Source organism: Cydia splendana, chromosome 1 (assembly GCF_910591565.1).
Source record: "Cydia splendana chromosome 1, ilCydSple1.2, whole genome shotgun sequence".
In the NCBI taxonomy this organism is placed as follows: domain Eukaryota; kingdom Metazoa; phylum Arthropoda; class Insecta; order Lepidoptera; family Tortricidae; genus Cydia; species Cydia splendana.
Window position 1 is genome coordinate 19,555,268 of NC_085960.1, and position 22,313 is coordinate 19,577,580.

General features: G+C 35.0%; 1 protein-coding gene across 12 annotated transcripts in view; it reads right to left on the reverse strand.

The window, feature by feature from the left end:
• Positions 1–22,313, reverse strand: part of LOC134791730 (CUGBP Elav-like family member 1-A) — a 386,209-nt gene that overhangs the window by 108,514 nt on the left and 255,382 nt on the right. For all 12 annotated transcript variants that reach the window (XM_063762886.1, XM_063762926.1, XM_063762859.1 and 9 more), the window contains 2 exons: positions 22,082–22,202; positions 18,707–18,789 (listed from right to left, as the gene is read on the reverse strand). In XM_063762886.1, coding sequence (XP_063618956.1) covers positions 18,707–18,789; positions 22,082–22,202 — 204 coding nt within the window. The remainder of the gene's footprint in view (positions 1–18,706; positions 18,790–22,081; positions 22,203–22,313) is intronic.

Genomic DNA, 22,313 nt, shown 5'->3' on the forward strand with positions numbered 1-22,313 from the left:
ATTTGCACATTTTTTACATTGGCGGTAAAATCACAATACACCTGTACGAGCGACTCATGTCACCGTGACCGACGCGTGAGTCTTTTCCAATGGCAGTAACTGTGGTGACATGCGTTAGGAACAGAGCGAACGCGGGACGCTGATTGACTGGCTGTAACTAACCGCGATCTTTCAAATTTTACAGAAATGCTTATTTTGATCCGATTTCCCCAGTCATCCGATTCGCCTCGGTCTACCCTACTACTAATAATAATAAAATTTGGGCCCATCTTGTGTGGGCGAGTCACCGCCTGCCGGAAATAAAATTGCATACCGTTTGATTATTAGGCAGGCGTCAGGTTTTATATCCGCTAGCTCAAGTGTCAAAAGGATCTCTACGTGTTGGCTTCGGCTCCGCATAGGCCATCCAAAATATCCGCAATACCATTGTACAGTGATGAGTAAATACACTAAATACATACTATTTTTATTATTTAACGATCTAGTAAATTCTAGTAGAAAAGTAACAATTATTTTAAGTTTCTAGCTACTCATACACATTTATGGTATATTATGATTATGACGTTAGTTCCAACCCACCTAATGTGTGACATTTGATGACGGTCTAAAGACAATTTAATGCGATTCGAGCTATAAATTTTCTCGTAATAGGAAATATTTTTAGTTACGATTTTCTATGATATTTTCTTAGGATACGCTAAGATACGTGTAGGTAAGTTATGGAGTAATTATGCCACAATTTGATAAGAGTAACGCATTTTTTTATAACCTACATACTTATTATCAAAGTGACTATAAGTACTAATTCTAAAATTCCCAGTCCCACTGTTATTTTAGGGCCTGGGAACGAATACTAGTGGTTTTGATGTGGGTTTAGTAAACGCTGTTTTTAGGAACTATTTTAATCTTGTGAAGCTTATTAAGTTATTAACAAGCAAATAGATGGCGTGATACTTAAACGGCTAATATTAAATATTTAAAGATCTTATCCCTCCTTAAACTTCCTTAAGTTTTTCCTTGGTAATCGGTTAAGAACTGAGCGCAAAGTAAATTCATCTTAATAGTCATTAATTGATTTAGTACATTGATTGGATATGACTAAGCCGTTCTTTCAATTTATTTGGAGTTAACTAGAAACTCAATCAAGACCCCTTTCATGATTTTTGCGAACTATATTTGTCTGTTAAGCGGTATATATACATACCTATATATACTACAAAGCTTATCTTGACACAAACCGATAAGTAGGCGGTTAGGTATATCAAACAAGTAAAATCACTTCAAAACCTTTTATAGCCGTTAACCCTCTTTGATTGGCTTACGCTTAATACAGCACCCTTGTGGGTGGGTGACTTACACCAACATATAAATGTAAGTCAATCAGCATAATTCTGTAAGGGCAAAGTAGTAGTAGTAGTAGTAGTAAACACTTTATTGCACAAAACAAGTACATAACACAGAGAGAATACAGTAAATTTGTACAAAAGTTCGAGTCGATATTTAGGTCGAACCATAATACTCTCATTCGATACGTAATAACAACACTAGAGTAATATGGATAAACATATGTAATAACACTAATGTAAGAGTGAGATAGCGCTTTATGAATAAATAACACTTCCAATATGTCGTTGTTGCAATAATCAAGTCCTTACATGGCGCTGCGGACAGGATTCGAACCGAATCACTTTTTTTATTTTATTTACCTACATACACAAAAACATACAATGTTTTCCTTAAAACTTCGCCGAATTGCTGCTTAATTCGCCTATAAATTGCCACAAATAAATACATATGTCCACATCAAGTCAATCAAGTACAAATTATTATGTAGGTATTAGACTTTTAAATGGTTTAATCTAAATAATGACTTTTCTGCTGCTCCTGCCCACTGGAGGTAGGTATTATGTTTTAGCTATAATAATAACTTGAAATTTTAAGTTGACCAACCAAATGAACCAATGATAACATTTGCAATAACCGTCGAGTTAAGTTTTATGTCGAGTTTATTTGAACAAAGTCCATGAATACGAAATTATCTTGTATGGTTATTAAGTTTGCACGAGGATACAAAATAATCGAATTCAGATGCTGCGAGCTCTACGCGACTAGAGTAGAGTTGTCTCGTATTTGTACATGTTTTTAATAGAATCTTTGTGTGATTTCCTTTCTCTTCAATCGTAAATGGTTATATTAGTTAATGCAGTTTGAAAGGAAAAAAATTATAGAAGGAATATATTTATTTTTGGACATAACATAGCTATTAAAAATTCATATTCATGGTTACTTATACATATTTCGTTTTGGACATTTGTCGTGCGACGATACATTTTCATTCAATCAAGATCTCATTTTATTAGAACCGGCTTAATTTTTGCGGAACCCTGCACAAATTATGTTAAACAAGTATATTTTAACAATTAAGATAAGCAAAGTTACCTCAAATTATGTAAAAAAGATCGTCATGTTGGGCAGGATCAATTCTGAGGCCCCGGGCATTTTCGGCTGACTTCAGAATTAGTTAACCAAGATTTGATATTCGTTTTTTTTTTGAAATTTTCATTTCTAAGATACGAGCAGGAATTTGTTTTCATTTGAATATTCTCAGTAAGAAATTTTACTTTAAAATTTGTTTGGTAAAGGAAAAGTAAATAACAAGGCGTCGTTGTAACGCGGCCAGCAGGTGCAAGTTAAGTTTATCTATTTGTGTAACCTTTGTGTAGCACAAGCGGGGAAATATTCTATATTTCTGCTTTTTTATTTATTTATTTTTGTATTTTAGACTTGCTGACTGTGACCTAAAGGCCAACGACCTTGCTGAAACTAACCACACGCGTGAGGAACATAGTAATTGACTAATTAGCTTACATCGCGCACCTACCTAATTGCTCATATAATTACAAGGCAGCGCTTTCATGCGCGCGACAAGCGGGAAAATTTGGAAGTGTTAAAATAAATATTGCGTTACTTTAACACTTTTACAATATGTGACGTTCCACGGGAAAAGGTACCTTATGAGGGTTTCTAGTTTCGGAGATATTAAATGTTTTGTAAAGAGGTGAAAAAATGCTCAATTTTTTTTTATTGTGTGATCTGAAACCTTAATGCCTAACGTTTGTTTACCTGTTTTTATTTTTGTTATAAGTTAGTTATAAGCCTAGTAATGTCGTCTCAGAGTTTAGTAGAAAAGGTACCTTATGGAAAAAAGATTGAAAATTCCCAAAAAAACTAGTCAATACGGGAAAAGAAGTTTGGTAGAGAACTGTATTAGCATTCTGCAAAACTAATTTGATAATTTCAGTTCTGGTTGGGGCGCCTCGCAAATATTATAACCGTACATAGACCGACATCACAAATCCAAGTAGACTGCTATTATACCAAAGTTACTCTCGTCAAGTCTTTCTTAACTAGAATAATCTTCATTTGGTTTGGTCGCATGCAGTAAATCAGCCATTGGTTTGCTGAAAAATGCCAATACCCGACGCATTACCTTATGGAATATCTGAGGTCATTGAACCTCAATGCCGCTTATCTTCAATAGCAACCGAAATATATTATTGATAAGAAATAGACGATTTATACCATCTTAACCCCAAAATATTATTAGTATATCCTAACTGTTCCATCATCATCATGCCTCATCATGTAACTTGACCACAAGGTACCTTTTCATTACATACAAATTATTGGTCTTTTTTAAGATTATTATGACGAAGAACTAATTAAATTGGGGGCAGTTTAATGTAAATAAATATTTTCTATTCATAAAAGATAAACTATAATATGATTGATATTTTGTAGTGATGTATTATTAGATTTATTTCCATAAGGTACCTTTTCGTAAATGTATGGAGCAAATACTGTTATTGTTATGTAAGTTTAAAGTGGCATAAGGGGTTAAATATAGTATTTAGTTGGGGTTTTAGGATTTATTTCATTTGAATGACAGAATTTCTTTCATATGTGCTCAGAAAAATTGATTGTGTGTCACATTAAAAGTAAAAATATTCAATTTTGTGATTTTATATGAAAAAGTCAGAAAATACATTTTCACCTCTAAATCGGTATTGTTTTTTGCTTAAACTGTCTGTCAGTGTCGTTTTCTAATAGATAAAATTTAAATCTTGAGAGCTCATTGCAATCAATCGTGAAAATTAAATAAAACTTTATTTTCAAGAGATTGGTTAGTATACACATAAATCAGTCGATATCAAAAGTTTCTATTTGCATTACAGAACAAGTCGCAATATTTTTTTAATCTCAGATATATAAGGCATTATTATTTGTAGTCAACTATGTAACTTACTTCAGGAACATAGTTTTTTAGGCGGCTAAACTTAAAACTTCTCTATCGTAAAGTTGCTCATTTCACAACATTATTTTCAAAAAATCATATCTCTGTAACTACGCAACCTAGAAGGTTGATCTTTTGTGTTATCGATAGCTTATTTATTGTAGATTAATGGGGTATGCATAACTCCATACCCGCCATAAGGTACCTTTGACCGTGGGACGTCACATATGTATATCTAAAAACTTTAATCTATACTATATTTTCAATTTAGGCTAGACATAAAAATTCAAAATCGCTCTCCTTCTTGATTTGATATCCGCTAGGATCAATATTTAAAAAGACAAAGCAGCGGGTAAGTTCATTATAATCAATTTTAAAGTCCCTTTTTAGTTTTTTGTAAATAACTTGTAAACGGTGACCCATAGCAAAATAGGTTTTTAAGAATAAATTATCTACATGAAATTTTCTCCAAAAAAATATTCTGAACACTTTTCTCTAGGATCAATATTTGAAACGATAGTAAAGGAAGAAAGTTAATTACAATCAGTTCCCTGGTCACTTTTTTTAGTTTTTCGTAAATAACTCCTAAACGGTGGCCCGTTGCAAAACAATATTATACATAAATATTTAACATAAAATTTCCCACAAAAAAGGTTCCATACACTTTTTCGCTACGATCAATATTTAAAGAAATTTATACCATTCAATGTTGCACACTAAACTTTTTTAGATCAAACTGGCCAATTAACTGTCCCGTCGACGGTATCTAAAGATTACGTTATTTCCAAGAATGTTGTGATACTTGTAACAGCGAAAATTGTTAAATTGCTCCTGCATTGATGATACAAGAGCATTTTAAAATGCCTACAGTAAAATTGGTGTCAATTATGTGATCAATTAATTACACTTCAAAATGTTATCATAATTAAAGGATGAGCTATCAAACTAATCTGTTTTATTTGGTGAATGCGCGCAGATCCATGTATTTAATCCCCAACTAATGCGATGTTTTCGACCTCAGCCTACGCAGGTGCACGATGGATATCCTCACAGTTACATGTACGAGTACGATAGTTGTAATCCGGGGTTAAAACTAAAAAAGGCAAATCCTCGAGGGGCGGAATCGCCCTTACAGGATTTGTTTGAAAACCGGTAAAATGTGTTCGATACTGGTTGTATTTGGGAAGGAAGGGATGTAACGAAAAACTATCCTTCTAGAATTAAGTGTTTCGTGTATGTTATAAATAGGTTTAGCTATATTTTCTTAACATCAAACGTAAACCAATAAGTAAGGAAGGAAATAGTTTAGTATTTTTGATTGTATCATAAATACTTATGTTATAATAGACCACTCTCAAATTAAACTGATTTAAACAGAAATGTTCCACTAAGTACTTCAAAGAACCTACATTGAATCACATAAAAAACAGATATTAAGCATAATAAACCTTATTATATTGTATATAGGAGATAGTATACGTCCATTGCCGTTTGTCGGATGAATAATTCTTTTTATTAGTTTTAGGGTTTCGGTAAAAAGATGACTAGTCTATTACATATTAAAATCGCAATGTCCCCCCGGGCGAAGTAGACGTAGAGGGTAAAGGGTCAAGCTGGAATTGTGGGTGTTGGACAGATTTCATTCACAAACCGAAGAAGCAAGCGTGAAGCAGCTCTGAGAGCGTTGTAAACAATGTAGACGCTTTGTCGCCCTCCTCACAGTTAACGTTGTAAAATCAGTACTTTCATTGGATTATTTGCAAAACGCCCAAAGCTAAAACCAAAACAATAACGGGTTTACTCGCACAGATAACCATAAAACTCCCACTGTTAGGAATTTATGTAACGTAACATATGCCGACATTTCCCGTTTGTTTTATTTAGTTTCACAATCTGCAATTGTGTAATAGGTACCTATACCATTTTACATGTCTGCATTTGAAATAACAAATCTTATAGGTATCTAGGTATATATTCATTATGAAGTAGTTTAACCGCGTTATTAATGAAAGAATAACACTAATGACGTGTATACATTATTGTCGTTGGTTTCTCTATTATATTGAAACTGGGAAATCGTTTAACTTTCTTAACGAAAGCGCAGTAATGCATATTCATATTTACATTCCAGCCAAAATAACATTCGAACATTACACTTGGACATTCCAACTTACACTTAACACTTAACATTTGGACATTCGAGGCCAGAACTAAATAATTTAAGGATTAAACTATTTTAACACTTGATACATATCCAGTTATAATACTATTGCGAAAATATGTACTGTGCATCGTCTGAGTCAGTGTTGTCGTGTACTACAAATTGAGCTCACGGACCGGCGGATCCACAATGGACGCAGAATGGAAACTGCCGCTTTGTCCACCCTCTAGATGAGATGCAGTGTTTAGAGTTACAACATTGTAGAACACCCGGCTGTAGTGAGGGCGTCTTGGCAATATCGTTACCAACTTGGCCGGAGTGACCGTGCTTGTTAGGGTTCCATATAACTCTTTGGTTGCAGTTTATTAAATTCAATGTACCTATGTTATACTACCTACGTATTTGCTTAGTGTGTTTTGTAACAGTATGCTAGTAACTCCTGTAGGTAAATAAATCCACGGAAGCGTTAACAGTACCAGTTATGCAATGGTAGAATTTATTTACATACAGACTTGAAAATAAAAACCAATGGTTTTGGTTTTTTTAATTACGCTATTGACGTACCTACTGCTTCAAATTAAAACCGTAGTTGATCGTTTTATTTTGCAAATAACCATATTAATAAATAAATAATAAAAATAAATATAAAAATTTACGAGAATTACGTAAAATGTCATATTTTTCCGTAAATTTCCCAGATTTTTCGGGAATTTTACAGGATTATGTAATTTTTTTGCATGTAAAATTACATAATTTAATTTAAAATTACATAATTTTTAACAGTGTATCTAAGTCCGGAAGACCAACCGGAATTTCTAAAATCACATTTTATTCTAATATAACAATATGCTATTGATATCATTGCATTTTGGCCGCACTTATATGAGCAACTATACTAGTGCTTATGAGATGCACAGAAACTATGAAAACATATTAATATATTAATAACAATAATAACAAATAATCTGATGACATAGGCCTAACTTTGTATGGAAAAAGAATGATTAGATCTTCGAATCGTCAATTCCTTTTCGACATCAGTAGACGTAAATCGTATTAAGTACTTATTCAGAGCTTACTTCGATTGAAATGTAATTTTTCACCAACAAAGTTTGGTTTGAACTTTATTCATTACAGTAAGTATGCGTTTTACTTGCATTGTGATAAAATTTCGCATTTCATTAGCAATTTAATTGAGCCTTTGATTGCATAGTGGAAGTTAGTTAACGCTACAAGTTCTGCAAATCGGAGCGCAACTTACAATTACTCATATAACAATGAACCTACGTATATAAATTCGAACAACTGAGCTATTCTAGACAGGAAATTTCGATAATTGCTATTCAAAAAACTACCCTACTTAGTTATTGTGTTGTTATAACAACTTATTTCAATATTATTTACTTACAAGATCTTTATTCGTAAAAAAATTCGTAAGGCTATCGAGCAGACGAATCGGGTAATGGTAAGCGATTGATTATCATCGCCCATAAACACCCCATCACCTAAGGGGTTGTAACTGTTGTAAGTACGCTCTTTTCTTGAAGGTTCGAAACATGTAATGTAATACAATAATTATAACTTGTAGGTAAAATGTAAATACCTACTAATTCTAAGTTCGAATAGGTAATCAAAGAAGCAAACACTAAAGTCTACACTTGTATTGTGCATTATATTTAGTTATAATAAATAAGGCACATTTAATGGACGTACGCGGCCGGTAGAGGCTTGAGTAATAAATCAATCTGTTGCCAATGCGCGTGCTGTGTTGCTCCAGGGTTGCCAGCCCCGAGTAATGTAATTTATGCGAGCACTCAGGTAACCACAAGGAAGATATTTACTGTCATAATGTTGCCTTTATATTTTTATGAGCTGTTATAATTCTCGTTACTCATCTCTGCGAGTAATACATGTGATTCTAGACAATTTAATACTTACTGAATACTAGCCCAGATAAGGTTAAGTATTTTAAGGTTGGGTGCTCTATGCTCTAACCAAATACCCAGCCTCTACTCAAATGAAATTCTCTCTATGTCACAGTTTTCAATAGCATAAAAACGGTTTTATGAAAAACAATTATTGAACAAAATTGTAAGCGGAGGTTAATCCACAGCCTCATCACGGGTAAACCTGATATATCGATGCATTTCGCCTTTTAATAATAACATGACAAGACGGATCCATTAATCATAGGTATATGTAATTATGACTGACGGAAACCCTTATACGACAAATTCGACAAAATGATACAAATAAAAATAACATGCTTATAGTTCGTTTTTTTAGCATTAGAAATAACTTGAAAGAAGGTAAGCGATCTTGACATGTCTTTTTATTGAAAAACGCTTTTTAAAAATCAGTAACTATTACTTATGAAAGCAGAAGAATAGATTGTATTAGTTTCATAATTGTTACATATTTGCCGTAACTTATTTTTAAAATGTGTTTTTCAATTAAAAGACACATCAAGATTGTTTACCTTATTTCTAATGCTAAAAAAAACGAACTATAAAGGCTATCAAGAATACCTGAAAGAAAAGTCATGCGACATGGTGAAATAATCTAATGACGGTTTGACTAGAATACTGACTAATAGAATAAAGACTGGCTTTTGAAAATCCGAGCATCTATATTCTGTATCTTTAGGTATTTAAATAAAAGTATACAAAATCTACCCTCAAATGGCTCCTTAACCCAGTTGAGGGTAGATGAAAACATTACATGATCAAATAGGTGTAAATGTAGGTTAAAGTCAGGTCGTTCAGTGACAGATCCAGGCGGTTTTGTATTTGGTTGGTTAACCACTAAATGTTATAACTACCTGAAAATGTACAGATTATTTGTTTACTTTTATTTAAATACCTAAAGACACAGAAATGTTAGTTCATCCTTGAAGCAAGGCATGTCTGTAATAAAGTTAATTAAACGTTTTCTTCACGGATATGTAGCAACCCTGCAGGGTCCACGTGACCTGTGATCGATAGGGGATTTATGACGGAGCTCCCCGTTTTAAGTAATTGACTTGCTTTATTAGGGGACTACCGTTTTCGGTTCTGTTACCTAATTCTTATTGTATTATTTAAGTAATTAGCTATAGTCCAAACTATTTTGCTAACTAATTTAGTGCATATACTTTGATATCTGGGTGACTGTGTAAAATTGCGGCGGGACTGTAATATGGATAACTAAAATAAGATAAGTTATACCTACTGCGCTCAAATTCCTTTCATGCGTGCAACGTAATAATGTTCTAAGACAATATTAATCTAATTTCAAATTCATTTAGTATAAAGATATGTTTCATATCTGTTTTCGTAAAACTAGAGAATATTGGCATTTAATGCATAGTTTCCTCTCTTCTATTTAGAAGGACTTTCTGAAGGGACCAGATACAATATCGAAAAGAGCTTTTGTAAACTTAACCACTTTGTTACCTATACTCAACTGAGTACAGTACAGTCGACGTCAAAACACTTCTGTACCCTACTCAAATTTGTAATAAGGCGAGTAAAGGTCTCTGCCCACTACACCGTAATCACCGTATCATACCATGACCGTGCTGTGAACGTATCAGGCACGAAATGTAACGCGACACGGACTACTATGCCTACTACACCGTGTCCACATTGTTTCATATCCGTACATAACGGGTTTAGTGCCCGTAGTAACCGCGTATCATCCCCATAGCATCCGCCTATAATCCCCGTAGCATCCGCGTTTCATCCCCTTAGTACCCGCGTTTTATTCGCGAGAGCAATACTCGTCAGAAAGAGCGAGCAAATAGTTATCAGACTGGCAAGAGCGAGCAAGAAATATGGCAACGCGTTTATAATGGGCTTAGAACGGTCACCATAAGCGGTTATAACCCGTATGCTCACCGTTTCGCCGCCTGCAAGCACCGTTCTTGCAACGTTGCTTGCCGTGCACGGAGCGCTTCGGCACCGGCAAAATATCCTCGCCGACAATTGTTGACGGTCCGCGCATGGCACGCGACGGGTATGGTCGGTGACGGAACGGGCTAGTGGGCATAGTCTCATACTTTTTAATACAAAGAATATTTTTTTCCCTGACACGCTCCTACTACGGTCATGGTATGATAAGGTGTAGTGGGCAGAGACCTTAAGGCGTACATGTTCAGTTCATTCTCTTATTATTGGACTATTCCACGTTCGTTCTGGGGGCGTAGGCAAGTAACAATAGTTTATAAAAAACTTATATGAGAATCACATGACTTTTCATTCACATCTATTACCCCGATACGGGTTTACTTTCCGATTGGCGTTAGTCGTAACCGATTGTCATCTTGCCTACGGAACCTGATTAGTCGACGAGGCCGTCGGTAACTAACTACGCTCAAGTTGATCCGCCTCAATTTAACTTGCCATTGCTTCATTTGCTTCAGTGACCGGAGATATTATGGCGCGATTAATGGCTAAATCAAGAACTATCTAGTCTAATTATTCCAATTTTAATTGAATGTTTTACAATATTTTGAATGGTCTTCTAAATTGAAACCACCACCAATGTTAAAATAATATAATCTTATAATATTACAGACGTAATAAAAAAATAATGCTTTTGTCACGTAAAAGTCCATTCTGCTAGCAGATGTAACAAAAACATTAATTTATTTTTCATTCATTTGGATAAAATGCAATTTTGCGCACTATTGTCAAAGAATAATGAGATTCCTTTCGAGTAGATGTGGGGAAAATATTTATAGGGCAAATAGTTAGAGTAAGTCACAATGCTGCTAGGTAAGATAACCGTAGCAAAAAAACAAATACCTATGTCAAAAAATAACGCACATGACAAAATATAACCATGGAAATTGCGATAAGGAAAAAAAATACCGATGAGAAATGCGTCCTGTATAAGTCGACAAAACTCCACGCTGGAATGTCGCAAGTATTTCATTAACAAAATTATGTGCCTCTGGCGACTGCATTCAACGCCAATTCAAGTTTCCATCGTAAAACTTGCGTTCTTGGGCTAAACTTGCGTTTCTCAGTCATTCGGGCATAGGAGAACGTTAATCGTTAATATTCTACATGTACATATTTATTTTCATCTCTCCTGTTCGGAAAGTTCACCTTTCATAAACTGATAGCCGGGTGGAAAATTGCATTTCCCACCCTAGGGTGGAAAGTATTTTTTTTTTAATTTGTACTTCGAGCAACGACTCACAGCCATATATGCCATATTATTCAAATAAAAGCTGTCATATTAGCTTCGGAATTTCAGACCAAGTATTATCGAAATTGGATGTCAATTGCATTGCATTATTAAGAAAAATTATACTACTTGTATTTAATACTTCGGGGTTTATTTATTGGATACAATAATACATTATAAATTCGCTATCCTAAATATTATCAAATTAATAAATTACATTTAATACTTAAATGTATGAAATAAACATAAATAGTTACTTAAATGACGATGAATGTTTAACATACATTCATTACATTACATTCATAGATTTAGTTTCATTTTTTTTAAGGCGCATATACATTAAGACCATTTCGGACTCATCCCAATTTAAGATCGGTTTGTCTATGGTTTTAGATTTTTTTCCGATCAAATTGGCGCCAATTCGAGTCCCTAAATCTCTTAACTGTCAAAATATTTTCTTGTGTTTGACTTTCCTCATAGTCGAAATGAAAAGTAGAGTGTTTAACTCGGGTAAAACTAACCATCTCACCCTCGAACTATTGGCGCTCTCACTTTGTTCGAGCGCCAAAATATCTCGGGTGATATGGTTCACTTTCCACCCTTGGTTAACTTAACAATCTACTATTACCTAGCTGTATTTTATAGTACACAATTTTGCACATGCTTTAGCTTTCAAGATTTCTGGGAGATACAGATAAAGAATGACAATCTAATTCACCAATAAGAAAACTAATAAATATCTGTTACATTTAAAGTTAAGACTCTTTCAAAATAAAAATTAACGATATTCGTTTTTGTTTTAAATATTTTCATTATATGAATTTGCTAAGAGTATGAACTTGGCGTTTTATTTGAGCAAACTTTGCAGGTTTGAATGTTTCTGAGTCTAATTAAGTATATATAGGTTGGAATTTCCTAATACCACCTGGAGGGAAAGTACTCTAAATAATGGAAATATCAAATTTCACTTTGGAATTTCACAATAAAGGAATGTTCTTTATTTTCGAAAAGAAAAAAAATATATTAAAATGTGATATCGGGAGAAGGACAAATTTGGTCACTGTTTTAAATGTCAGGAAAGAAAGTGTTGTATTCGAATAGCCTATAAAAGTAAGTCCTGATATAAAAATAAAAATATGTAGGTACTTATACATAAACAATTTATGAACAACCAAGTCGCTGAATGCCCAACACATGAAAAACACGGCAATGTTTTTTATTTTAAACCAAAGTCTCATTTAGACGCTGCGAGAACTCGCATGCGAGTTTCGTTACGTTGACTATTGAGTTTACGGATGTTCAACGTATTCAATAAATCGACCGAAACTCGCACGGTAGTTCTCAAGCCGTATAAATGAAACTTAAGATATTACCTCTCTGAAACTTTGATCGAGTAAGTTCATATTTCCGGTTATAGTTAGACTGAAAAATGAGTTGAAAATATCTCATGTCAATTATAGTTGTTAAGCTCTCGCCTCGGCACGTTTTCTTAGGTCGTCGCAGGTAAAAGGTAAGTATAACAATGTCTAAACAAAGACATTGGCAAGTTTTTAATTTAAAAAGCCTTTCCGTGTACCGAGCTACGCTAATTGGCCGCTTCCCGATCGGACGCGATCAAGCTCGTCGGCGATTAAAAGGCGTCAACGACTGATGTTTAGACGGCGCTCTAAAGAACCCATAGTGTAAGGAAAGTTTGTTGGTTAAACAGCCATTGATGTAAATAGTAATTGTGTTATAGTTTTTTTTTATAAATAAAAACATACTGGTATTACTAAGTAGGTACTGATTTAAACAACGGCTCCGGTAGAGAGTAGATGTAGATAGGGTAGAATATTTTAAAACCTTTGTAACTATTATATATAGTTTCTTTCCATAAGAAAAATAGAGCGTAAGTCGTGGAAAGTATGAGTAGACTTTTTTGTTTTTGCCTATGCCGTATATCAAAACTTTCGGTAACAGAAGAGACAACTATTATTCTGCGTAATTTTTTGATCCCTATTATAAAATAGGTGATGATGATGATGATGATGATGATGATGATCCTTCCGGCCGGTTTCGACCAAGGCGACCACTTCGACTCCTAGTTAGCTCGGCGCTCGTGCGCCCGAATATGGCTGACGTAGCCGATCTTTGAGGTGAACCCCCGCGCACATTGAGGGCACGTGAGAACACCAGCCACATAGTGGTAGTGAATGGAAGCAGGCTGGCGTGCTTTCAGCTCATCGCGTTTAACGTCGAGGTCAACTTTACGTTGCTCCTCGAATTATAAAATAGGTATTAAACCCCTTAGTCATAAAACTTAGCAACCCCTTCAAAACCTTTGTTAAAATTTGTCTCTTTCTAACAAACAGAAATGAAATAAATTATGGATAAAGATTATCGATGGAATGTTTGATTATGAATAATGCCATTAGACTGTAAATACAATGCAATAAAGAAACGTTAAGTGACTTCTTAGTAAAGTTATGTAGTGTTTGTATTTTTTATGTAAAATACAAAATTATAATACAGAGATCAGCATTTCTCAAGCTTCCATCGCCCCCGCATAAGTAGTAAACAATGTACCAATCAAGTATATTATTTCGGCGTGTATCCAAGATGGCGCCCACCTGCCACTCCCGGGAAGATCGGAATCAATCGAGAGAGAAAACCCCGATAATATAATGGAATTGAATTATCACGAGATGAAGACGGAATGCCGCAGTAAATTCCAGCTCAGTAGGGTAAGTTACTACTGTAATTGTTTTTGGTGCAAGTTACATTCACTAGTCTTTACTAATATTATAAATGCGTCAGTAACTATGTCTCTATGTTAATTGTTACCTCTTCACGCTTAAGATGAAATTTGGTATCGCGATAGTTTAAAGTCCGAGGAAGGACATATATTATATTATTATAGTTTTTATGATTGACATAAATCATCATCATCATTATCAGACCCAGACGAAGTCGCAGGCAGACGCTGTTTATTTGATAAATGTGTTGTGTTGGAAAATGTTCTACCTGCTTGTGAACTTATACGTATACAGTATAATTCTTGATGTAATTGTGTTCTTAGTGCATCTCGTTCGCTCTTTTTATATTGTTGCAACAAATCAAATAGTTAAAGTTCAAATGCCGCTTTAAATGTGTACAAAGCAATATGAACGGCTAGTAGGCTTTTGCGAGTTTTTAGGCTAGAAAACTGCTTTTCTGGTCATAACTTTTGGTGTTCATTAGGTTAAGATTTCTATAATTAAGTAAATGAATGGTTTTTGAAAAAAAAAAAACGAAAATTAGGCAAACGAAACATCGGATAGAGACTTTTCGAAGTCGAAAAACGATTAATTTTCTGTATTTTTGTAGCGTACAAACTACTGTTCGTTCTTGACATTGCGTCAAGCGAAGCGGGGTAAGGCACGCGCTGCAGAAAGAATCGGTAATTCGATTGTATTCTATAACAATTCGGCGCGGCATTGATACGTTCCCGCGAATATCGCGATACGTGGGGGGCTATTACGGCGTCGAGAGAACCGGAAATAATCCACGTGTGGGATGTGTGCGTGCCCAATTTCGATGTGAAATTCCTTAGGAACAATACAATATTAGAAATAGTAGTAAAACAATCTATTTTACAAAAAAGAAAAATAAAACAGGAAAAGACACACATCATTATAGTACAAAGGCGAACTTATCCCATTTAAGGTATCTCTTTCAGTTAACCTTTGCGCAATTCATTATTATAGGACATTTTATAGGACATTTTTACACAAATTGACTAAGCCCCACGGTAAGCTAAAGAAGGCTTGTGTTGTGGGTACTCAGACAACGATATATATAATATATAAATACATAGAAATACTTAAACAACCATGACTCAGGAACAAATATCTGTATCATCATACAAATAACTGCCCTTACCAGGATTCGAACCCGGGACCATCGGCTTCATAGGCAGGGTCATTACCCGCTAGGCCAGACCGGTCGTCGAATTCATTGAATTGATTAATTTACGTAAATATTTAAAACACATAGGTTGTAACTTTCCTTTATATAGTCACTCAGTACCTAAAATAATAAAATCTATAAAAAAAATACTACTGAATGTTGTAGCTATTAAATCAATCATCATACCAATTGAGTTGCTCAAAATAAGTTTTTATAAGCACCTTTTTAATAAAAATCTGTCTCTGCTTTGAAAATTTCAAATTAGGTATACTTAGTTAGAACTAGTAACCGTCAACAATATTTTTTGATACAGACTTTTATTGCCGGCTGTACTTTCTCTTCTTAGCCTGTCTATAAAGTACTTCTCGAGACCTTTCAAATGAGCCTAAACTCAATGTGTTTGTGTTTTTCCATCGAAGAGTTCCTTTGGCTACCTTCCGACTGCATCATCAGATCAGGTCCATGTTAGCGTATTATTGCATTGCCATCGGAAATATGGAAAGATGATGCGAAATTTCAGCTCAATCAGATACCCGGAAGTGGTTCAAATTTAAGTTACAAGATCTGAAGAACCATACATACAAAGAGATATAGGTATATACGCAGTGAAGCTAAATAAAAGTGTGTAAAAATACCGACGGTGAACGTAAACACCAATTATTTACGTGATCTCTGACACAGGTATGTGCAGATTCCAGATTAATTAGCATCGACGATGATCAAAAGACGGGAACTAATACAACTTCAAAAGAGAAGGTAGCTAATTTTCCCAGAACTGGCTTTTGCCGTCTGAGATATAAAAGATTTCTATAAGAGTCAAAATTCGACTGTCGAGAATAAATAATAATTGCTACTTGAAAATATAAATTTATTGATATTCTGGGAAGTAGAATTAGAAATTATTTATATTTGGCGTAAAAGGATAGGTACAGTAAATGTGTGTATGTATAATGATGTATGGGATATAATGGGATGTAGGTATAATGATACAGTAAAAACCACAAAGATGCCACTTAGAAGTTTTTGAAGTGAAAAATTCTTTAGCGGCGCTGGGCACTTTTTGAGGTGGGGAAAAAATGATAAACTCGAGACAGCGTAACGCGTAACGCGATCACGTGACCGTAACGTTTAGATGGCCACTCATTTAGATGGCATTTAAATCAATAAAGAAAAACTCATTGACATTACATGAAAAAGGTTCTCATCTTGTACGGGTTGAAATACGAGGATCTCACAGTTACATTCTAACTTTATATCACTCAAATATAATTCAATAAAGCTACATCTTGATGAAATCGCTAATAAAAGAGAACTCTAGTACTGTACGGCTACCACCAGTTTTGACATTGACAGATTAACTCGCGTCTACGTAAATTACTTTCTATACATCTCGCTTGCACTAATATGCGAGTACGAGCGAGATGCATAGAAAGTAAGTTACTTAAACGTGAGTGAATATGTCAATGTTAAAACTGGTGGTAGTGCTTCTGGTGAATAAAACTCAAAATATCATGACCAAATATATTTAGATGCGAGGTCTGCAAGGTAGCTTTACAATTTCTATTCGAATTTTAAACAATTAACGCTACAAATTTGAATTTCGAATTTTAAACAAAGTCACTGACCAGCAATTTGGAACTAAAGTTTTTCAATAGAAAGGAGGATGGGTCAATTATACATGTGCTGCAGACATTTTGGACTAGTCATTGAGTTTTCACTTCTGTCGGCACTCCCGGAGTGCAACCCGTTGTTTTTTTTTAATAACCTTGTTTATTAAGCGTGGTAGTTTACGAAGATTTAGCGGCATTTTATTCCGTAGGGATTTTTTGTAAACACCATTTTTTTTATTTGTAAACTCGAGTCATAAAAACCTTCTGCGCACCTCGTATTTGGCTTCTATTGACCCTCGTGAAAATTTGCCCATTCTCTCCACCTCCATTGACTGTTAGTAAGTGTAAAGGTTCAATGATCGTACACTCCGTTCTTAATCTATATGGTAAAACTGGTATGTAATCTGCAGATTTTAGTTAGCGGTTCTGAATTAATCTTGGGTTTAGCGGCGGCGACACGATACAATCGTGTTGAACGCGGTTAAATCTGTCAAGAGTAGAAATCTCTTTGTTGCTTAGGTTGGATTAAAAATTCTATAGTTACATCAATATCAACTAAAAAATGTTACGTTACTATTGCGAAATTTTCTATACTAATTAATATGTCTTAAAAAAATACATTACAGGGTTTATTCCTAGTGAGTAACTATAAGGTACGAGCTACGGGATGCTACGCAGCATGCAGCGTAGCGCTCGACTTCTAACTGCCGTATTCGAACTTCAAGATATTCACAAGAGACGACACGTACTAGATCCATTCTAGATACGTTATAGTTTAGATATCAACTAGTTCTCTTTTGCAGCGCAATTCGGGCAACCAATGTCACTTTTACGTTAGATAGCGTAAGATATCTATTAGATGTGAATTGGATCTCTAAGTCATATCCAGAGGAAATCGTTCAAGAGTATCTCCAGAATCGCGCAAATGTCATATTTGACAGGTTAGATCTTAAACATATCGTTGTCGTATCTTGGTGATGTCTAAAAGATCTCTAATAGATGTCTATTTCAAAATCCGAATCGGGCCCTAAGTCTTCTAACGCGCATGGAATAGTTGGAGCTTCAATATCATTTACTGTAACGCGATACTTTTGTTCCTAAAAGAAATTATTAATAAAACCTACACCTACACTTAGTGTAAGGTATAAGTATTGTGAGGAGTATATAACTAACTTGCAAGTATTGAACTGTATAAAATAGTAAGAATTGTATTTATAAAGCAGACCGGCGTCTATACACATAGGAGAACAAATACATACTTCTGTAAACAGCTGTAAAGAGCTATTTGCAGTTATACATTTTTAGTATGGATAATCTACATAATTAGCTTGCGTAAAATGGCATGACCTTTGAAACAACCTGTAGTTGTGGAACATAGCAGAAACAATATATATGCCATTATTTTAAAGTATGTGCAATTGTGCAACATTTCATAAAACTGGGTGACAATACTAACAAAATCTACTTTTAGCACTTAAGTATATTATCTATACCAGTTCCACGCAGCAGTTGGTAGAAAACAACATAAAACGCACTTACCCCGCTCAGCGTTTTGATATTGTGCAAAGCGTCTTGCGCTTTCAGCGCCGCTTTGCGGGTGAAAAACGTCACAAAACAGCACCCTGCAACAGAAGCGCACACGTACATAACATGACACACACCAAACGGACACATCGCCTGCGTTACAACAGCGTTTTTCAAAGAAAACAAACACACGTATAAAGGGTCAAACACAGGATTCTAACTTGTCGCTATTATTCTAGACAATGAAGGAAAGGAATTTATGAACACTTAGGTGTATACTGTTGCGGCTGAAACTTTTGAACACAGAAATCAATTTTCACCACACCAGCTGGTAAAGGCGCTCTTGACGAACGGTTAAACAACGATTCTTGTCGTTTTGACCGTATGTGTACGACCTATAACATTATTTTCATTACTGTCCTTCTAAAACACTGCTTGATCATTATTTGTTAATTTGTAGCTTAATATGACACTGGAGAAAAGAATAAATAAGTTAGCTTTACGTAAGATCGTGTTTGAGGTAGACTTATTTTCATTAGTTATTTCTTCAACGAGAGCAAAGTTCGTTTTTATTTTGAGTCCTGAGCAAGCGAAATATTCTATAATCTCGAGAGATCTACAGTCCGGATAAAGAGACCTAAAATCCGGGAATCTCGGAATCTCTATGTCACGTAATTAAAGTCCCAGAGTCCCATGTTGAAATGAACTTTAAATATCAAGTTTAATCTAACGCTCGCAGCAAAATCGAATTTTGCTCAAAAGTCGTATGTATAGGCCCAAAATAAAGTTAAATTGTCTAGTCCCAATTCCAAAGATACCGACATTGTAAATTTATTTTAGAGCATCAGTAGGATTAGTCGCCCGAATAACCCAGGACGCCTTTTGTGCCTGGGGCAGGTCAATCGTTGCGGTCAAGAGAAGGTTAACATTTTTACGAGCTTACTTGCCACATTTTACCTTGAATTTATACGGGACGAGAATTCTGTAGTTAAGAATTTAGTAACTACAAATACGATTTGACTAAAAAAGCACCGGCTTCATAAAACAGTCTACAACGCCATCATTTTATTGTTCTCATCAGCAGTTTCACTTGGCAAATGGTACTTTCTCAGAGTAGATGCACGAGATTCTATGAATAATAAACTGAATATTTTAGATTGTGATTTGTATGTAACGTTTTTATAATGGAGTGCAATAATAGTTATTTGTTTTACAAGGGGGCAAAGTTGTTGTTTAACTGCTCGTGCTAATATTGATACCCGAGCAAGCGAAAGATTCCAAAATTGAACCACGAGCATAGCGAGTGGTTCGAAAAATGGAATCTTGAGCGTTGCGAGGGTTTCAAAGCACGAGGGTTAAACAAAATTTGCCCCCGAGTGAAACACAAAATTTTACACCACACCAACCTGAAGCAAATATTAAATGTAAAATATCAAACAAAATCAAACCAAATCAAATCTAAATGAATGTAATTAAAAATTTATCATCCAAAATCATCATTTAAAAGTCATTTCTACCAGCAAACATAAGAAACCAACTCAAAATTTGCATTTGATTACTTTGTCTCACATGTGAATAAAATGCAAATTTGCTATCAGTTTTTAAGTGCAAAGTAAGCCTTTCCGAGCTGGTGTGGTGAAATGAGTATTGTTATGTTGTGTGAGTTAATGAATGACTAGAGTCTAAAAAACTGAGTCGAGTCTTAAAGCAGAGGACTTGAGTCTTATAGAGAATACTGTTTTAGTTATATTTCCTTGAGGCATGGTAGAGCTGGGCTGCAATCTGCAGCCGCACTTGAGAACAAGTTAGAGTGGGCGGGAGACCTTTGCGTCCCTGAGGTCCCTGCTACAAATACATTGTTTGTTGGTAAATCTAGTTTCTATCATTAAATTACTCAACATATTTACGTTACGTTGATCACATGAAATATACCCATATTTATGTAATTGAAGTCACAAAACATTTTTTTGTGCAATGTTAAATAAAAATAGTTCGAAACATATATTTTCTGTGACCGAAAGAACTATTTATGTTTTTTACATAAAAAACACTAAAAATTAAGTAATATCCCGTTAAACTACATACAAGGCGGTTAATTTCCGAAATGGTTACGCCGCCGCTGGTAGCTCACGGCATGGCGTGCTCGGGTAATGGGGATTTATACTCAATTCCGGCCGATACACGCCTTTCTAATGTAATTGATGTCAAACTTGCACAGCCATTATTGCCAGAACAAAGAATTCTATTTTGATAATAATATGACCTATTATTAAATAAAAAAAGAATTGAACCTACCAATTTGAACAAATGTTTACATTCGAAACACTTTTAAAAAAGGTTGCAGTATTATTCGTACAATTAGTAGTCCTAGTAAGAGTAGCTTCAGGATGTGAACTTCACTAGCAAACTATGTAATACAATGTCTACATTTGGATCATATTTATAGTTTAATAGCTAAGCAAAGCAAGCTCGTTTGCATCGCAACGCGATACCAACAACAGTGTACGTAGTTTGGTATTCACAGCTTTGTAAACAACATTAATAGCGCAAGCAACACAAAACGACTAACAATATTAAAATAAACATCTAAACGGATCCCCATAGCGTTTCTTCCGACAAAAGGGTCCATATTTGCATGAGAACTAACAAAAGGAACTCTCTAACCGAAGACATTTCAACGCAGATTCAACGGAGCAAAACAAAAATGTCAACACGAAACGTACGGACCTTTGTCAACGGAAACAAAAGACAACGAGAATATTCTTCTACTCCGACATTAATAATAACCCATTTAATTGGTACGTTCGGCCTTGCATTAAATTAGAGTCGGATGGTTTGTTAAATGCTAAATGCATGATAATAGTACATTACTACAGAGGCCGTGAAGTAAGGGATTGCAGGCCGAATAGAATATACCGAATAGTTATGACTGTTATGAGGCCCGCCCGCCTTATGGTAAGCTGTCACCGTAGCCTGGACCTAATGTAATATCCAAGTTGTATCCTAAGTTGATCCAAAAATAAAAAAAATGAATTTATTTAATAGTTATAAAACTTATAATACAAATGAAGGCTTAGCAATAACCACCAGACGACATTATTAGAATTGGTTACATTCCAGGACCTCTTAACGATTGTTTAACTTTATAGTCAGCGATGAGGACTAAGCTCAAAAACATTTCCTGTTTTGAAATACAAAGTACAGTACCAATAATGAGTTCATTTTGTATCTAGACGAGAGACTAGAATTTGTCTCACCTTGTTTAAAAAAAATCTTACAAGCCTATAATGCTACATTTTCAAATGGTGTGCTGGAAAAAAATAAATAAAAGACGTCAGCCCGATCGAAGGCACACTTGTATTTAGAAATAAGGTGTTATCATTGGTTTACCTTTGCTCGCACCGGTGATCTTGTCGCGCAGCACGTTGATCTGGTGCACGCGCCCGAACTCCTCGAACATCATGCGCAGGTCGTTCTCGTCCATGCTGCGCGGCACCTGCCCCACGAACATCTAGAACATTCCATGTTGGCTTTTTAGGTATATAGATAAACATACACACAGTCAAAACTTATATAAAACTGGCCAAGTGCGAGTCGGACTGGCCCACCGAGGGTTTCCGTA